The sequence below is a fragment of the Brachypodium distachyon genome, chromosome 1 (assembly GCF_000005505.3).
Source record: "Brachypodium distachyon strain Bd21 chromosome 1, Brachypodium_distachyon_v3.0, whole genome shotgun sequence".
Lineage (NCBI taxonomy): Eukaryota > Viridiplantae > Streptophyta > Magnoliopsida > Poales > Poaceae > Brachypodium > Brachypodium distachyon.
Genome location: NC_016131.3, coordinates 63,063,616 through 63,082,919, shown reverse-complemented (window position 1 = coordinate 63,082,919; position 19,304 = coordinate 63,063,616). Strand labels below are relative to the sequence as shown.

General features: G+C 46.2%; 2 protein-coding genes across 2 annotated transcripts; both read left to right on the top strand.

Annotated features, from left to right (window-relative positions):
- The first annotated feature begins 1,442 nt into the window (after nt 1-1,442).
- LOC100842410 (phospholipid-transporting ATPase 1) lies at nt 1,443-4,764 on the top strand. Its single transcript, XM_010231859.3, has 2 exons — nt 1,443-3,361; nt 4,176-4,764. The coding sequence occupies exons 1-2, from the start codon at nt 1,699-1,701 to the stop codon at nt 4,526-4,528; spliced, it is 2,016 nt and encodes a 671-aa protein (XP_010230161.2). The 5' UTR covers nt 1,443-1,698; the 3' UTR covers nt 4,529-4,764.
- Nucleotides 4,765-10,487: 5,723 nt separating this feature from the next.
- On the top strand, nt 10,488-15,895 carry LOC100836682 (phospholipid-transporting ATPase 1). The gene is made up of 7 exons (XM_003557955.4): nt 10,488-12,495; nt 12,585-12,891; nt 13,306-13,993; nt 14,243-14,366; nt 14,465-14,684; nt 14,763-15,221; nt 15,299-15,895. The coding sequence occupies exons 1-7, from the start codon at nt 11,130-11,132 to the stop codon at nt 15,507-15,509; spliced, it is 3,375 nt and encodes a 1,124-aa protein (XP_003558003.1). The 5' UTR covers nt 10,488-11,129; the 3' UTR covers nt 15,510-15,895.
- Nucleotides 15,896-19,304: the final 3,409 nt, after the last annotated feature.

Here is a 19,304-nt window from a genome sequence, read left to right as displayed (position 1 = left end):
TTTATTATATTACGACAAATACATTCATATTTGAACAAATTTGAGTCAACAATTTAGAATCATATCATTTATTTAGTGATTTTGAAATAGTAACAATGAATATGTCCGTGAGTCAAAAATAGATGCATAAAAATACTTCCGGCGCGATCGCGCAGGACACCGTGCTAGTTTTTCTGTCAGCAACGACCTGACGTCCTGACCTTATTGATTCAGAACAGACTGACAAGGCTTTTGTTTTGTTGTTGTTGAGAACAGCAAGGTTTGTTTCTGTATACCTCGTTAAAAAGTGCATGGACCTTAAAGCCCAATTTGTAGGTGTCATTCTTTCACAGTGGTTTCGGAAGGGCCAAGGCCCAAGGCCCATCTTGCCTTGGAAAAGCTCCGTTACATGATGTCTGTCTTGTAGTGTCCGATTTTGAAGTCTTCTGAAGTACGGAGTATATCTGTTACCCACTTTGCTCAATGAATTAGCAATCCAAATAAAAGGATCTGTCTCAAAAAGAGATGCAAACTTCTGCTTGGTATTGGCAGGCCGAAGATATTCAAACGGTCGTACCCCACACCCCCTGAGTTGAAGAACGAACCGTTCATTCTCTGGAAGCCGAAACTGGGTAATCAATGAACTCCATAGTCCAGCTTGCCTTGTTACGTTGAATCATTAGCATGATCGACCGTGATGTCGGTTGACCCCCGAGGATAAGAAGAATTTTGGACCTGACAAACGTAGTAGTAACGTGTTGCTGGTACTTGTCTTTTCTCTGACGGAAGGCATGATTTAGAAACCCACGATTGGGCCTTATATCATGTGTCTAGAAGCCAATCAAGGTCAACCAACATATTTGACAGTCATCTCACTGCACTAACTGTTCTTTATACCAATCGTCCATGGTCGGGTTCTTGCTCCTAGGGCCTCAATTCTCGTCACATCATCTCTTTGCCGTGTTAGTTCCCGGTGCATATTGGGTTGGATGCATTACCCTGATGTAGATGCCAGGCGAGCAGGTTCTCCCCTTTCAAAAAAATAAAATAAAATGAAATGGATGTCTTCAGTGTGTAACACCCCAATTGGATCTCTGAATTGGGTCTAGAATTCAGGAACCACAATTGTGATTGCGATGTACACATGGACTTGTTTGGATGTTTTAAAACTTGGAATGTGTAATCTACAGATTCGACCCCATTCCATGCGATTTTTGGCACTAATTATATTAGAGTAGAGCCAAGGCATAAAACCAGTTTAGTTTACTATATTTAGGACGTTGTCCGTCAATTCATGCTTCAAAACTCGGGCGACCGTCTGTGCTACAATAAACTCGGTCCAGGCGCAGCAGCGCGCGCTCGCCGGCGCAAAATCAAACGCTGACACCGTCTGGTCCAACTTGCGCACCCGCCGTCCATAATCGAAGCACCTGCGCGCTTCTCCTCTGCCAATGACACGCAAACAGCGAACAGCTGCACACAGCTTCTTCTCATCTCGCCTTCGGACTCCACGCCTGTATCTCGCAAACGACCAAGCGATCCGTCCTAAAACCTGGCCGCTCTCGTAAACTCCAGTGCAGACGGGTCCAATATTTACCCCCTTCTTGTTCCTCCCCCACGCTAGCTAAATCCAATCTTTACCTCTTCGGTACATAGTTGCTAGCTGCAGGCAGGGTGTACTTTTGCTAGTACTCCGTACGTACGAGCACGTAGACAGGCATGCGACCGGACCGGCCATTCCTGCCGCCGCCACATCCATCGCTGCCGCAAGCAACGGCAGCGGACATGGAGTTGCCCGCCAGGCTGCCGTCGCCGATACTGAAGCACTCGCCGTCAGCCTCGGCGATGACGTCGAGGTCGCTGCGGGACACGTCGTCGGTCACCTTCGCAGCCGACAGTATCCGGTCGCGCTCCTCCAAGCCAGAATTCATTTCCACCTCGCCGTACTCGTCGTTCGAGTCCGAGAGCTTCCGGACCGCCCGGACGTCGAGGCCGTCCGCCAGCGTCGTCTCGCGGTCATCCACGAGACGGTCCGCGTCCGAGCGCGCCGGCGGCTCGCAGCGCGACCTCCGCGACGAGGACGCGCGCTTCGTGTACATCAACGACGAGCCGCGCACGAACGCGCCGCCGGCCACGTTCCCGGACAACTCCGTCCACACGACCAAGTACTCCGTGCTCACCTTCCTCCCGCGGAACCTCTACGAGCAGTTCCACCGGGTGGCCTACGTCTACTTCCTCATCCTGGCGGCGCTGAACCAGGTCCCGCAGCTGGGCGTCTTCTCCCCGGCCGCGTCCGTCATGCCGCTGGCGATCGTGCTGTCCGTGACGGCCGTCAAGGACGCGTACGAGGACTGGAGGCGGCACCGGTCCGACAAGAAGGAGAACAACCGCACGGCGTGCGTGCTGGACCCCGCGGACGGCGTGTTCCGGCCCAAGCGGTGGAAGGAGATGCAGGCCGGGGACGTGGTGCGCGTCGTGGCCGACGAGACGATGCCGTGCGACATGGTGCTGCTGTCCACGAGCGACCCAACCGGCGTGGCCTACGTCCAGACCATCAACCTCGACGGCGAGTCCAACCTCAAGACGCGCTACGCCAAGCAGGAGACCATGCTGCGCACCACGCCGCCCGAGGCGCTCGCGGGGGCCGTCATCAAGTGCGAGAAGCCCAACCGCAACATCTACGGCTTCCTCGCCACGGTCGACCTCGACGGCCGCCGCGCCGTCTCCCTCGGCACGTCCAACATAATGCTCCGTGGCTGCGAGCTCAAGAACACGGCCTGGGCCATCGGCGTCGCCGTGTACACCGGCCGGGACACCAAGGTCATGCTCAACAGCTCCGGCGCGCCCTCCAAGCGGAGCCGCCTCGACATGCACATGAACCGTGAGACCATCGCTCTCGCCGTCATCCTGGTGATCCTCTGCTCCGTCGTGTCTCTCCTCGCCGGCATCTGGCTGGGCGACCATGACGACATGCTCGGCGTCATCCCGTTCTTCCGCAAGTACGATTACTCCAACGATCGCCAAGGAGTCGGCAAGTACAACTGGTACGGCACGGGCGCGCAGGTGGCGTTCACGTTCATGAGCGCCGTGATGCTGTTCCAGGTGATGATCCCCATCGCGCTATTCATATCCATGGAGATCGTCAGGGTGGGACAGGCCTACTTCATGGTGCAGGACAAGCACATGTTCGACCAGCAGAGGCAGGCCAGGTTCCAATGCCGGGCGCTCAACATCAACGAGGACCTGGGGCAGATCAAGTACGTCTTCTCCGACAAGACCGGCACGCTCACGGAGAACCGGATGGAGTTCCGCTGCGCCAGCGTGCACGGCCGCGACTTCAGCGACACCGATGGCGGCCAGGAGGACGGACATGCCGTGCTAGGTAAGCAAGTTTTCGGTTATTCAGTTGGAAATTTCGTCATGCATTGTTTATGCTTGGTTGGATTTGACTAACCGCCGGTTTAGAACGACGGTGCTATCATTATCCGACGGTAAAAGAAACCAGTCCTGCAACTCTAGACGTTTCACTTGTCATTACGCTGCGTTTTCGTGCTAGAATAGTTAACGCATTTATTTCGAGTAAGAATCTGCACACAATGTGAAGTTTCTCCCCATGTTCAGCCAGAAATGGGCACACGAGTCTGCAAGACGCAAGATACAAACGCTGGCACATTTCAAATAGTAGTTAGATAACAGGTGAAAAGGAAAGAAAAAAGAAAACAGATTCACGGCTCCAAGACGGTACCGGAGTAGTACTATTCCTCACTGCCGCTGTGTAACTGTTCATGACAAACTTTTGAATCAAACTTTTCGCCCCCTTTTTAAGCTACATAGAACATTGAAATCCTTCAGCTTTTGTTGCTACCTGACACTGCCAATGCAATCTCAGCCCAGCCCCGTCGATAACACAACCTAGGATCACTGACCAGGACCGCCGTCTGCCTCCGATAAGCATTAGAATTGATTACAAGACATCCTCAACTAATCCATGCATCGATAAGGATGAGTCGTCACCGTCTCTTTGCTGGTTCCGGAGCCTGACACGACAGGCTAATGCCAATGTACATCAGGCTGCTTAAGCAGCACACCTTCCTGTGACAAGACAACCCCGGCATGCTTAAAATAAAATCAAACTGTCAATTAATCATGAAGGGAAAGTAGTACACCTGATCCAAGTTTCGTGGGACATTCTGCAGCGGACGGCGTGGTCCTGAGGCCGAAGACGGCGGTGAAGACGGACGAGAAACTGCTGGCAATGCTCAAGGACGGGACGGGCGCCAAGGCCGGCCGCGCCCGGGACTTCTTCCTCGCGCTGGCCACCTGCAACACCATCGTGCCCATCGTCCAGGACGCGGCCGACGACCCGGCGGCGAAGCTGGTGGAGTACCAGGGCGAGTCGCCGGACGAGCAGGCGCTGGTGTACGCCGCCGCGGCGTACGGGCACACGCTCGTGGAGCGCACCTCCGGGCACATCATCGTACACGTGTTCGGCACCAGGCAAAGGTATGGAACACATCCCTCGACCCTCGGCGTACCCATCTGGCCATAAATTCTTGCTTCTGATTGCATCGCTGTTGCTGAAATTAATTTGTTTTGCCTCTGATTTGACTGCATTTTTCTTTTCTGGTGGAAATTGCTGTGTGTTTGTTTGTTGATTGAGCCCCATGTGGGATTTGCCGATTTGGGATTGTGAGTTTGTGATAGGATCGACGGTGACATGGATAGGCAGACGTGAGATAGTACTCCTAGTAGAGATTAGATTGTACCGAGTGAGACGAGGCGAAAACTAAAAACAGATCGGGAGGAAATGTTTAACTAGTGGCACCCCAAATCCTGGGTCCGCCGGCTGCGCTCGGGGCTCGCCAGCAGAAGCAATACTGTCAACTGCTCCACTTAGCTACGGGGTCAAATAGGCGTGGGCCGTGTGGCTGCTGATAGTACCCGTTATTAATGCCGTTAATTTGGCTTTTCCATGGAGTAGGTACGTATTGTATCAAGCAAATCAGCAAATGCTTATATAACGCCCGATTGATCGATAACAAACGTTAATTAGCACAGGATTCAATCGCTACATGGGCATCACAGTATACTTTTAGCATGGCTACGCATGATATCAGTGCTGACATGTAGTTGTTGTTGTGGAGAAATTTGAATTTGTGTCATGGTCGAGTTGTCTCTATCATGGAATAGAATCCTTGGTCTAAAAACCATCCTGCAGAGCGTGATTCGACCATCGGCTTAATTAATTATTTATGTGGGCAAGCCAAACCGTCAAATTCTTCCGGTAATCAGCAATCACATCTTATTCTATCCTGCCAAATCCTCCATGCCATTGCAAGCAGAATATTCAGACCCGAGCCCCTTTTAGTTCACTGACCAAGCAGTGCTCGTCTCTAGCACCAAACTGCCAACGAAGAATGTGATGGGAATTTGACGACTTTCCTAGTTGGTACTTTCTCTGTTTCATAATTCTTGTCGAAATATTACATGTATGTAGACACTTTTTAGGAATAGATACATACATTTTTAGACAAATTTGAGACAAGAATTATGAAACGGAGGGAGTATTATTTACTTAAATATGGATTTATTTATGTTTAAAAAATATCTAGATATCGGAAGGAGTATCTCCTCTTTTCCCGGATAACTTTTCTAGATATCTTTTTTTTTTCTTTTCCGGATAACTTTCCTAGATGGTGTCTATCCGCGTTTCAGATAAAAGCCGTAGGATGGCGACCCGTTTTCCTTGTTTTGGTGGCTTGGCAAATGATCCGTAGACCATGCCAGCATTTCACGACCCGAGCCTCTGACGTACCGCGCGGGCGTAGCTTTTGCATGTACCACACGCAGGGGCAATCAGAGCTGCAGACTCGCTATTCTCATGAGGAAAAATATGCGACGGATTTGACAGGTCTCGCAGTGGGCCAGCCGCTTCAAGAATTAATTACGACTGGAAAATGGAATAGGAATCCATATGAAATTGTTCAGCCCCGTCTAGAAGCGCATAATTGGACCTGCGCGGAATAAGAGGTCGACGTGGACGTGTCACCGTGGAACGTAGTGTCCGTAGTGTTAAGTTGAAAACCCTGTCTTCCCCTAAAATAAGGTTGAGGAACTTCTATTTGGACCATATTACTTCTAGCATGCGGGTCCCCAGACAACCAAAACATGCGAAATTCATGTGGCATTCACATCTGCACTAATGGTCAGTTGGACCATCCTACTCAACGGCCCCAAGAAAGTCAAAGCTCTGAAACTATCGAATGTAGTACTATGACTAATATTTCATCGTGCCGCAAATCAGATTCGTACAAGAAAATTCTGAAGAGAAACTCCGAACAAAAGTCAATCCGGCACGGCTGCCGCCTGCCGACCCAAGTAAGGGTCATCAGTTGGCGCGCACCAGGGCGATGGTAACATAAAAAAGGCGTCCATGATTATTTGCCACGCCTACGGCTACGGGGGTCTCGGCAGTAGTAGCTGGACGGCAAAGATCCTCCCGTGCTTCACAGGCCACGTGGGCCCTAAGCCTGACGGCTTCCAAAAAATTCCACTTCCTTCTTGGACGGCACCTACAACTAGCCGCGGCGTGCGGGGACTTGGACGTGCAAGGCCGGCCGGGCGCCATATGTCGGACCTCGCAAGTTAAAGTCCCATGCATTCATGCACTTTCGAGGCCACTCACTCACCGTGCGCGACGGCGACCCGTTGAGACGGTCGTCCCCGGCCGGCCCGAGAGACTACTCCACCGCCCATGGCATTGCGCCTCAGGTTTCCCCGTTCCACGTACTCGTCTTCTGCAGAACGGTGGAAGCGGTGTGCCGTGTGGAAAGGAGCTTGCGACTTGGGCGAAACGTCCGGTTAATTTACCGATCGTGCCGGGTGCTTCAGCGCGCATAGGTTAGCACTTAGCAAAAGTGATCAAGTATTGCGATTAATTCTAGCGTTCGATCAGTCTGTTCTCTACGTACGTGAATATATATATTCGATGAACCTTTTTTACAGCAAAAAAGAAGAAGATACTCGTAAACTACAGTGGTCGCAAATTTAGGGGCAAAAGTGCAAGATCTTGCTGCAGGCCGCCCGTGTGGTTTAGCATGTGAGGGTGTGTGCGTGTGCAGTGCACGTATATATGCTTCCCAACTCCACATGATTCCAATGGATCCTTCAGTCCGGCGGCGAAAGGCGTAGTCTTAACGGGTTTGACTTGTTCCTACTAACTAATTAATCTTTGATCGAGTCCACATGATTCCAATAGATCCTTCCAACATCATATATCCTACTCATATGGTGGTTGTCTTTTATCTTTCAGTTGGTCAATTTTGAACAACTAAACACGGGAAGATATTCCCATAACCTCCTTCAGCTGGTCAACATTGCCTGAGCTTCCCGTGCAAGAAATCTCATCTCTAATTAACGAGAAAACACAAGATTCTCCGAATAAAACTTCTTACTAGCACAAAAATTTGCCAGGTCAACTCCTTGCGAAAGGTCAAACTTATGTATCCTCAAACAAATTCAAGTCAAATTTTATTTTCACAATTCCCGAGCAGTCGCACACACACAGAGGGAGAGAGCCAGAGATTAATCTAAATCAGCTTCGACAGAAAACGGAGAAGGCACCGAGTGTAAGAAAGAGATATTTTGTGCTCCATATTATACGACAAACTGGTCTTTTCCTCCAATCTCCTACAACACGAGTACCTCCACTTCCTTCCAAGGACAAGTGTAAGTAAGAAAGGGATGATTCAAATATTTCCACATATTGGTCGATTGATTCATAGGATTAGGTCCTTGCAGATTTTTCGTAAGGATTCCTTTACACTCCACTCTGGAGAGAATTTATCATCCACTTAAATCTCTTGGCTCTTGCTATAATGTGTGTGAATTTTTTGTTTGCGTGAGAGAGAGAGAGTGAGTGAGAGAGAGAGAGAAATATCTATTAATGGCAACACAATAGGATCGATTTAAGAGTACATGACTTTAACCTCGTATTTTTCATCTTCCCATGCTCTCTAGCTAGGAACCCCGAGGACTCCTTTGGTAGTTTGATTCAAAGAATATTTATAGGTTTTATAGAGGATTTGAATTCTTAGGATACTTTCATGTGTTGCTCATTTGATTCATATGAATAGAATCCTTACGAAATTTTCTAAGGCTCTGTTTAGACAACAGTATTGGAGTTGAAGTTTTTAATTCCGGTTCCACTGGAATGAGAAATGGAGAACACTTCTATTTGAAGTGTTTGGATAACAATAGAATTGCACATTAGAATTGATATAGATGGCAATTTGGAATTGCATTTGGGTTACCTCTTTATAGAATTGCATATATCAACACACTCTTGTATTTAGGTATGTATCCATAAATAAATGATGATAAATACAAGTACTATAAACATACACAAACATCATATAATAATTATTAGAGTACTATCATTACACCCTTACGAATTGGGAATTTCGCAAATAACCACATATCTTCAAAAAAAATTTGGATAATTATGAATGTCCTAACCCAAATTATCAGATTTTGGGGCCTTTGATATAGCAGAACTGACCAGTTAGGCCCACTAGTCTGTTTCCATGTGACAAAAAAAACCCGGAGATAGTTGCTCCCTGCCCTAAACTATGCTGAACCGGCTTGAACCCATGATGGATGTAATTAATCATGTAATAAAACTAATTTAGAGTGATAGAGGTTGGTAGATTTTTTTTATAAATTTGATCAAAGTTAAGAAGTTTGGCTTAGGTCAAAGGTAGACTTATATTTCAAAACGAAGGGAGTACTATTTTAAAAATAGATTATAGTATTCATTAATGTATATTTATTACTCCCTCCGATCCATAATAAATGTACTAAATGAGGGACACTTATTATGGATTTGAGAGAGTATATGTTATTTATTAATATATATTTATTCTAAGTTATATAATACTCCGAATACTATTTTATTACATATTACATATAATGTATTTTTATCATGAATTTAATACGTTGTCTTTATTATTTTATCAATAATGTAATAATAAATATTTATATCTATTTGAAACATTTTCTATGTTATAATATGATTCTATTATGTTTATATATCACATTCACATATACCTATATTAATTTATTATTGATATTTCATTGACTATGTATCCCTGATATTTCATTAAATATATTATTTCATTAATATGCCATCGAAATTTTATTAAGGTATCACTACTATGTGTGAGTGAGTAGGATGATGAGCGTAGCTGGTTGGATGTGGCCATCCATCAGCCGATGCAATTTCTGGCAAGCTCTAAATTTTAGGACAATGCTTCCTTTTAGATCTACTTTCATGATTCAAGTCGTGCAGAGTGCATGCACGCCCATTTCACACGCACCATAGCTTCATGATTTCAGCAAAACTCCTAAAATTCAATAGAAGTTGTCTTTTTTTAGAAAAGGAACGCCTAAAATTCAATAGAGTTATTTTTTTAGAAAAGGAACGCCTAAAATATTTCGCCCGTTTCACGCCCCTCAATCAGAATATTATCCTCATATTGTTTTGTTATCCAATAGTAGAATTTTAAACTCAAGGGACCAATAGGGACACGTACGTACAGCCGAAGTCCGAGGACCTTTCCAGGAGTAGCACTAGTTTAGTGCAACGTAGCTTGTGCGTTTGGTCACGAGATTGGACATGCAGGCTCCAATGGCGCATGCGCTATCGTCACTAAGCATGCGCTTCTAGATGGAAACGCCCGACGACTCTCCTCCAAGGTACTGTATTGTCGTACTGACCGTGGTTTACGGGGAGTTTTCAGTTGGGAGTTTGATGTCAACCGTCTCTAGTTAGACCCTTGCGGCTTGACGAATTCTTAAGCTTGTGGCTTCCTTGTACTATGTATCTTCTTCTTCTTTGAATGAATGGCTTCTGTACTCTGGGAGCAGAGCAATTCCCTGTCAAGATTCTCCTGGTTAAAATATGTTGTGGCTCGTATTAATTATAGGCGCCACTTGTTAATTTAAACTTAATTACAGACGTTGACCTGATCCGGATTTAAACTCACAAAGAGAGCAGTAGTCTTGGCACGTCAGATATGGCAATTCGTGATTGCCGTGCAAGTAATACAGATTCCCTCAAAATACTCTTGGAACTGAAAGCTTTCCCGGGTTAAAGGCCAGCACTCACATAAACAATTGTTTTACTATTGTTTAGCTGTGTGTAATTGGGAGTCTGGGACCCGTCCTCGACGCCAGCACACCCTCCATGACCATGACCAAATAAGTGAAGAAGCATCGACTCATCTGCGATCCGTTTGGCGTTTCTGGAAGCTTCAAGATGTCCGCCCGAGAGCAAAGCCGGCATCCCCAAAGTACCAACCGGACTGAGACGAGAAAGATTGTTTAGTTTAGCGAGTCGCTCTCACCGTCTCTCCACTTTGCGGAGCCCGTTGCTGTCCAATTTTATTTTTTTACCGGGTACCGTGTGTGCTACTCAGTCCACGTATAACAGCTTAGTTTATCCACTAATTGAAAATATTATTTAAGCCGCCTAAGATTAACAGCTCAGTTGGCCTCATTCCCTTGTCTTCCCCGTCGTCTCCTCGGGGCAAAGAAGCTTCCAGGAGGAGGGAGCGCAATCAAACGCCCTCCTAATCCAATGTCTGCTTGTCTTTGATGACTTGACCAAAATTAGTATTGAAAATTCAGATAACACAGAATGAACACAAGCAACATAGAGAACACAGAAGCTTTCAAGTCTCCCTCTTCTCTCATCCAAACGGTGCCTCCGTCCTCACCAACTCCCCTCTGCCAGATTTTAAGCGTCGCGGCCAAATCTTTTCTCCCTTTGCTTCGTCTCCTTCTCCGCCAGAAATAAAAATTCCTCTGCAGCAGCAGCCCCATCTTTAATGCAACACTCGCCGTAGTTACTTCCAGTCCCTGGCATCCGCTTCAACGCCAACCAACCCGCCCTTCTTGGTTTGCCAACCCGTCTTCTCCTCTGCTCTGCTTTGCCCCTCTCCTCTGTTTCTTCTTGAACCCAGCCGGGCTCGCCGCGTCCGCCGGTCAAAAATCTGACTTTGACGCGCGCGCGCGCCGGGATCTTCATGGGCGGGGGTTCGGGGCTCTTAGCCTGACGCGCGGCAGGTCCGGCCGGCCGGTGAGCGCCCATGGCCGAGGACCACGGATCGTCGCGGAACATGTCGATGTCGATGTCGCAAAAGGAGCTGGGCGACGAGGACGCGCGGGCAGTGCGCGTGGGCGACGCGGCGCGCACGAACGAGCGGCTCGAGTTCGCCGGGAACGCCGTGCGCACCGCCAAGTACTCGCCCTTCACCTTCCTGCCCCGCAACCTGTTCGAGCAGTTCCACCGCCTCGCATACGTATACTTCCTCGCCATCGCCGTCCTCAACCAGCTGCCCCAGCTCGCCGTCTTCGGCCGCGGCGCCTCCGTCATGCCCCTCGCCTTCGTCCTCACTGTCACCGCCGTCAAGGACGCCTACGAGGACTGGCGCCGCCACCGCGCCGACCGCGCCGAGAATAACCGCCTCGCCGCTGTCCTGTCCACCGTCCCCGGCGCGGGCGCCGCAGAATATGTCCCGACCAAGTGGAAAGACGTCCGCGTCGGCGACATCGTGCGCGTCGCTGCCAACGAGTCGCCCCCCGCGGACATGGTGCTCCTCGCCACCAGCGACACCACGGGCGTCGCCTACGTGCAGACGCTCAACCTTGACGGTGAGTCCAACCTCAAGACTCGCTATGCCAAGCAGGAAACGCTTACCACGCGGGTCGAGCATCTCGCGGGCGCCGCGGTCATCCGGTGCGAGCGCCCGAACCGCAACATCTACGGCTTCCAGGCCAACCTGGAGCTCCAGGAGGAGAGCCGCCGGATACCGCTCGGCCCGTCCAACATCGTGCTGCGCGGCTGCGACCTCAAGAACACGGCCTGGGCCGTCGGCGTCGTGGTGTACGCGGGGCGCGAGACCAAGGCGATGCTCAACAACGCCGGCACGCCCACCAAGCGCAGCCGCCTCGAGACGCACATGAACCGCGAGACGCTCTTCCTCTCCGGGATCCTCATCGTGCTCTGCTCGCTCGTGGCCGCGCTCTCGGGCGTCTGGCTGCGCACCCACGCCACGCAGCTCGAGCTCGCGCAGTTCTTCCACAAGAAAGACTACCTCAACAGCGACAAGGAGAACAGCAACTACAACTACTACGGCATCGCGGCGCAGATCGTCTTCAACTTCCTCATGGCGGTCATCGTCTTCCAGATCATGATACCTATCTCGCTCTACATCTCCATGGAGCTCGTCAGACTCGGGCAGGCCTACTTCATGATTCGGGATGCGAGGCTGTACGACGCGTCGTCAGACTCGAGGTTCCAGTGCAGAGCTCTCAACATTAACGAAGACCTGGGCCAGGTTAAGTGCATCTTCTCTGATAAAACCGGCACGCTCACGCAGAACAAGATGGAGTTCCGGTGTGCAAGCATCGACGGCGTCGATTACAGTGACATCACGCGGCAGCGACCTGTCGGTAGGACTAGCTATTCTCTCTTATCCCCAGTGAATTCTACTGATTAGGAGAGTCTGGGTTGGGAATTGATAGCTTTTGATCCATGGCAGAGGGTGATCTGGCTTGGGTGCCAAAGGTGCCGGTTAACGTCGACAGAGAGGTGATGGCGCTGGTGAGGAATGTGGGTGCTACCGAGCAAGGGAGGTATACCAGAGAGTTCTTCATTGCGCTGGCAACGTGCAACACTATTGTTCCCTTGATCCTTGATGGCCCTGATCCGAAGAAGAAGGTGATCGACTACCAAGGCGAATCACCGGATGAGCAGGCACTGGTTTCTGCCGCCGCTGCGTATGGTTTTGTGCTTGTTGAGCGAACCTCCGGGCACATCGTGATCGACGTCCTCGGTGAGAAACAGAGGTATATAACTATGTACAATGCTGGTATAATTGCATTGGGAATAAGGGCACTCCATGGTAGTACAGTTTGCCGTTTGTTTGTGTCTTCCTTTAGCACTAGTGGAAGTTTTGCTGCTTTCTGGCTATTGCTTGCATCCGTATTTTGGGCCTGCACTTCGTATTAAATTGGCCTATTTGGGGTAGTGGAACAACTGTAGAACTTCAGGAAATGCTTGAACTGAACTAACATTGGTTGATGAGTGCAATTGGTTGAGTTGATTTTCCTGCCCTACTGTTTTTGTAGATGCAGAAGACTAGTGATTGTTTGTGCAGTGCTTGTTTTCCGTCAGTATTTTGTGAATCAGGCCATCATTAATGACCATGGCTTTGCAAAACGTTTACTGATTGAATTACCTTCACCGAACTTCATGTGCAGGTTTGATGTTCTTGGTCTTCATGAGTTCGACAGCGATCGCAAGAGGATGTCTGTTATAATTGGCTGTCCTGACAAGACTGTGAAACTGTTTGTAAAAGGTGCAGATAGTTCCATGTTCGGAATCATTGACAAAACACTGAATCCAGATGTTGTTCAGGCAACTGAGAAGCATCTCCATTCATATTCGTCAGTCGGCTTGCGAACACTTGTTATTGGTGTCCGGGAACTTACCCAGACAGAGTTTCTGGAGTGGCAAATGGCTTATGAGAGGGCTAGCACTGCATTACTAGGAAGAGGGAACCTCCTACGCAGTGTGGCCGCCAACATTGAACGGAATATGCGCCTATTAGGAGCCTCTGGTATTGAAGACAAGCTGCAAGATGGAGTGCCTGAAGCAATTGAAAAACTGAGGCAAGCTGAGATTAAGGTTTGGGTCCTGACAGGTGACAAACAAGAAACTGCCATTTCCATTGGCTACTCCTGCAAGCTTTTGACACAGGACATGACACAGATTGTAATCAATAGTAACTCAAGAGAGTCATGTAGAAGGAGTCTAGATGATGCAATCTCCATGGTTCACAAGCTTCGGTCATTATCGACAGACTCTCAGTCTAGAGTGCCCCTAGCTTTGATTATCGATGGTAACAGCCTCGTATACATTTTTGATGACACGGAACGGGAGGAGAAGGTATGCAGTCATACTAGCATATATTTTTTTGTCAACAAAGAAATAATTTATTATCTGCCTCTGCATCTAGATGATGCACACAGCCATAAATTATTATTGCAAACAAAGTACAAGAAAAGGCCAGAAAAAGAAAAATGACTATTAGAAACAAAATTACATCAAACATCTATGGAACTCATGAGACACCTAGCATATATGTTATCTGACTGAATTCGGTTATAGTTAACTCATAAAATATCAAACTTGCAGCTTTTTGAAGTCGCGATAGCTTGTGATGTTGTTCTATGTTGTCGAGTGGCTCCCCTACAGAAGGCTGGCATTGTTGATTTAATAAAGAAGCGAACAAGTGACATGACTCTAGCTATTGGAGATGGTACATTTTCTTTCTTTTGGTTTTACACTAGTTTATCACTTCATCTATTGCTTCGTAGTTACTATTCTTGCTAATCTTAAAAAGGCTTTTTTTTACAGGAGCAAATGATGTATCAATGATTCAAATGGCCGATGTTGGAATTGGCATCAGTGGGCAAGAGGGAAGGCAGGCTGTTATGGCCTCAGATTTTGCCATGGGGCAATTCAGATTTCTGGTCCCTCTGTTGTTGGTTCATGGTCACTGGAACTACCAGAGAATGGGCTACATGATCCTATACAACTTTTACAGAAATGCTACTTTTGTCTTTGTGCTTTTCTGGTAAGTGCACACCCTTTTTATTACCAACTTTGTTCAATGTGCATTAGGAGTCAAACATAAACCATTTCACCATTGCAGGTATGTACTTTACACTGGTTTCACCTTGACAACAGCAATAACCGAGTGGAGCAGTGTGTTATATTCTGTTATATATACTGCTGTCCCAACTATTGTTGTCGCCATTCTCGACAAGGATCTGAGTCGGAGGACATTGCTGAAATATCCCCAACTCTATGGCGCAGGGCAGCGCGAGGAGAATTACAACCTAAGGCTATTCATTTACATTATGATGGACTCAGTCTGGCAGAGCCTTGCGGTTTTCTTCATCCCTTACCTTGCATACAGAAAGAGCGCAATCGATAGCGCTAGCCTGGGGGACCTGTGGACACTGTCAGTTGTTATTCTTGTCAACATTCACCTTGCAATGGATGTCATCAGATGGACCTGGATCACACATGCAGCAATATGGGGCAGTATTGTGGCGACATGGATTTGCGTCATCGTCATAGACTCCATACCAATCTTGCCCGGTTTCTGGTACATACTCATCCTTTTTCGTGCTTACTTGCAGTTGTGCGTACTTGATGGTTCCTAATTTTGTAATTATATGACAGGGCAATCTACAAGGTGATGGGGACTGGATTGTTTTGGGCATTGCTGCTTGCGGTGATTGTGGTTGGAATGATCCCTCATTTTGCCGCGAAGGCCATCAGGGAGCATTTCATCCCTAATGACATTCAGATTGCGAGGGAGATGGAGAAGTTGAAGCATTCCCATGAGCTCACTCATCCAGAAGTTCAGATGAGCACATTCGCTCAATCGTAGGGTTAGGGGTCAACACAGTGATCTTTGTTCATTCTGATAGGTTAGCCTTACACCTTTTCTTTGGTTCTTTTTGCACTGTGTATATAAAAGCAATTCTTTCTGCAGTGAGCATGCTTCTTCTTGCTTGCTGCCTTGTCGGCTATCCAAAGGATAGGTTCAATCTTGTACCCATGCTGTGTATCCACCTGAAAATTTTGTTGATTTATACTGAAAGAAAGTCATATAGGAGTTAGCTGTAGAAATTCAGAAACTGATCCTATTGGTTATAAGAGGGAACACCAGAAGTGTTAAGTTTTTTTCTTTTCTGAAAGCCAGTTACTGTGTTACCTAGTTTAATTTTTAATGGAAGACCACAGAGTCGGGGTAAATTCTGCGTTGTGTTTCTAGAAGAGTCGTCTGTTCAAATTCAGAATGCCTTTGTGCCTGCTTAATCAGGGTTTCAGAGTTCAATTCAGCACGGCTTTCCTTACTCACACAAATGCAGCAACTGCTCCAACTGACCCTGTTGGAGTTTTCTCAAATACTTTATGTAGAGTTATAGTTGGATTTGGTTTAGCGGTTATGATTAGAGTTTGAGTCAAGCACCTGTAACATGGACTCCCTTATATATGAAGGGATACCGCAAGATGTAACTCAGACAACTCTATTATAACTAGTAAGGTGCCCGTGTGTTGCCACGGAAGCACCTTACATTGTTCTTTAAACATGAAGTATATATATATTTTTAGTTTGTTGCAACTCATGGGTGTTGTGACAATTTGCATAAAAAAGCCCTTGTCATTTTCATAAGATGTGTGACCTAGAGTTTATATGGGCTCAGCGCCTTCGCAAATGATTCACGCAGAAGCCTGCTCCTGCTCAACTTGTCAGATGCATCACATTCCCAGGTAACTATCAAATAAAACGAAAATAGACATAATTCAAATAATATAATACTCCTGTCATATATAATGGCTTATTACAAGAGCAATGTACATAAGATTCAGTCCGTGCAAACTGTGAGGATTTATCTCGTCTTCAGAAATTGATAGTTCCATTCTCATGACCTGAGTAGCTCACCTTAAGTCATCTGCAGCTTAGATGGAGACATGTACTATACCAATTTTTCATATGAGCGGTACTTGGTGACTTGCTTCACACTCAAGTAGTTTTCGAGGACCCTGAAATTTAGAGGATACTGGCTTCAACAACAACAAATGATTCAGAGGATATATATAGATTGGGAAGCCATTGCTTTTTCATCACAGCAGCACTTTGTGAAAGTAGACTAATGACATGCCTGCAGTTTTTCTTTAACACGGACAGATTTACGGCAAACATCTTTTTTGAACAATTTTACAGCCAACATCTTAAAATGGAAGTAGAACTCAGCATTCTCCTAGCTCTCGACAAAAAAACCACTCAGCTTGTTCACTCCCAATGGAGCTTGAGCCAAATTTGGTTGCGAGCAATTTATCCAAACAATTCCCGAGTGATAACCTACACATGTGGGATTGACAAGTTGCACATGTATCAGGTCATTAGATATACTTGAGGTGTTCTAATGTAGGTTTAAAGTTGATGGGCACATTATAAGTCAAGTTCAATGTACCTTTGCAATGCACCCACACCTTTCCCGATCATCAGAAGTCACGGCACCATCCAAGGCTCCAAGCCATAGCTGAAAACAGTGGCAGAGAAGTCAAGACAACGAAGCAAGAGCTACAAAAGTTTTTATGCTTGCAATGTCAAGCAACTCATGGATTATCATTTGCAAGCTCTCCGATTCACTCTTTTTCCTAAATACTTTTAACACAGATGACTGGTCCAAAGACTTTCTCTCACCGAATTTGCATTGATGCTAATATCACTTATGTAGGTTCGATAAATAACCTTTTTCTGAGATGCTGCCAAATCACAAATGTAGCTTGGATGAATAACGATGGACAAGAATATGTAACATAATGATACATGCTTACCTTTGGTCGGATACCCCCATATGGAATTGTGCCACCCTCACTTCTTGTTGTTGAGATGAACTCCTTAATCTTTTCGTACTGAAGAAAGAATAAGCGGTTGTCTAAATAAGATTTACCGATTACTGAGTTACATGGTGGTGCAGCATTCAGTTCATGAGAAATCTCAAGACTACTATGTTCCGATTCAGCATGGATTGTAAAAGATAGTTTTTTTTAGGGATGGATTATAAAAGATAGTTATGAAAATACATGCCAAAATCTCCACCTTCAGATGCCACGTCACATGCCATGTTCAGCCTGGGCCGTCGCTCGTCTGAATCGATCCTAGACTGTCCTTCCTGCTTCTCCGTAACACCAAAGTTCCAGATTTCAGAGAATTCAGGCAGGTCTTGAGTTCCTCCTGACAATGAGCCTATCTAGTGAGCAATAGTATAGGAACAGAACACAAAAAGGAAAAAAGTCAAATAGCTCATCTAGAACTACTTTTCCCACTCATAAAAACAACAATAGAGAATTGGAAAAACAACCGCAGTGAGTCACTTGAATAGTCAAATGCACTGAAATTTGTAGGATGTCAAATACTAGTGGTGAACCTCGTGAAGTAAAACATAAGCCCAACATATATTCTTCTGATCAGAATAGCAAAATAAGAATAAATACATCATCAAAGGATAGATTGTTAGAAATCCACATAAATACGCAAAAACATGGACAAACCGCTCCATAGTAAATAGTAAGTGCCTTTGATTTAGTGCAACTTTAGTACAAAGTTGTACTAAATCAGTGACACTTATTAATAGAGGGAGTAATGAACAGAATATAACTGTCTTCAGAGTTACCTAGTGATGAGAATTCATCAATGTAATTCAGGATATTATCCTACATATAGAAATCATAATTGGTCAACGCACAATTTTGACAAATTATTTTTGACCATCTGCATCCACAACAACATGAGATGGATATATCCTGCAAGTGAGCTAGCTAGTTTGGCTTTCTGCAATGTTGGAAACAACAGGATACAACCGAGAGAATTAAATTGCAGTAATCAATCATTTACGTGAGGCAGGCTGACAAGTGCAGCTCGGGTCAGGATATTCATAAAATCTCAAAAGAGGATAGCCATGTATAGGTAGGGTAGTTCGGTTCATTTTGCAGCACCATCATTTTAAAAGTTAGAGAGCTGCCATTTTTTCAAAAGAAATGGTGCAGGTAGCAAAATGGTTGCAGCTTAAGATCCTTTTTATTTATCATAGCAACATTGCATCAGTTCTCTTCATGCGTCTTTCATTTGCCAAGACACACCTCAAGATCTGCAATAGCATTGAATTTCAAGCAATGCATGCAAATGACATCTTTTAAAATTGTCGACCTCATTAACCTCACAATTGGCATACGCACAGATTGCCTGTCTATAACTCTCAACATAAAGATCAGTTTCTTTTAGAAAATAAAGTCATCACAAAGTTCAAATTTGCATTCCCCAAATGGACATAAAGGTCAGTGTTCTTTCAGAAAATAAAGTTCAATTTTGCTGGTATAATTAGAATGTGATGTGATGCAAGAATAGGAGACAAAATGTCTCATGACAAGAAAACTCTGCTACAACTTGTTTGTTAGGACTTAGAAGTAACTTTATTTCTCAAATCAGAGACCAGTAATTATGGAAGAACCATGTATGCCAACCAAAAAACTATTAGAATCATCTAAAAAAACATCTGATCTTGATGCCCTTAATGGCCTGGAGTAACCGCTACTCCTCGAGCAGCTCCATCCTGAATGCGGTGCTTTGGCGTTAGCGGACTCCTTCTGCATGATGGGTTCCAGCATTGCAAGC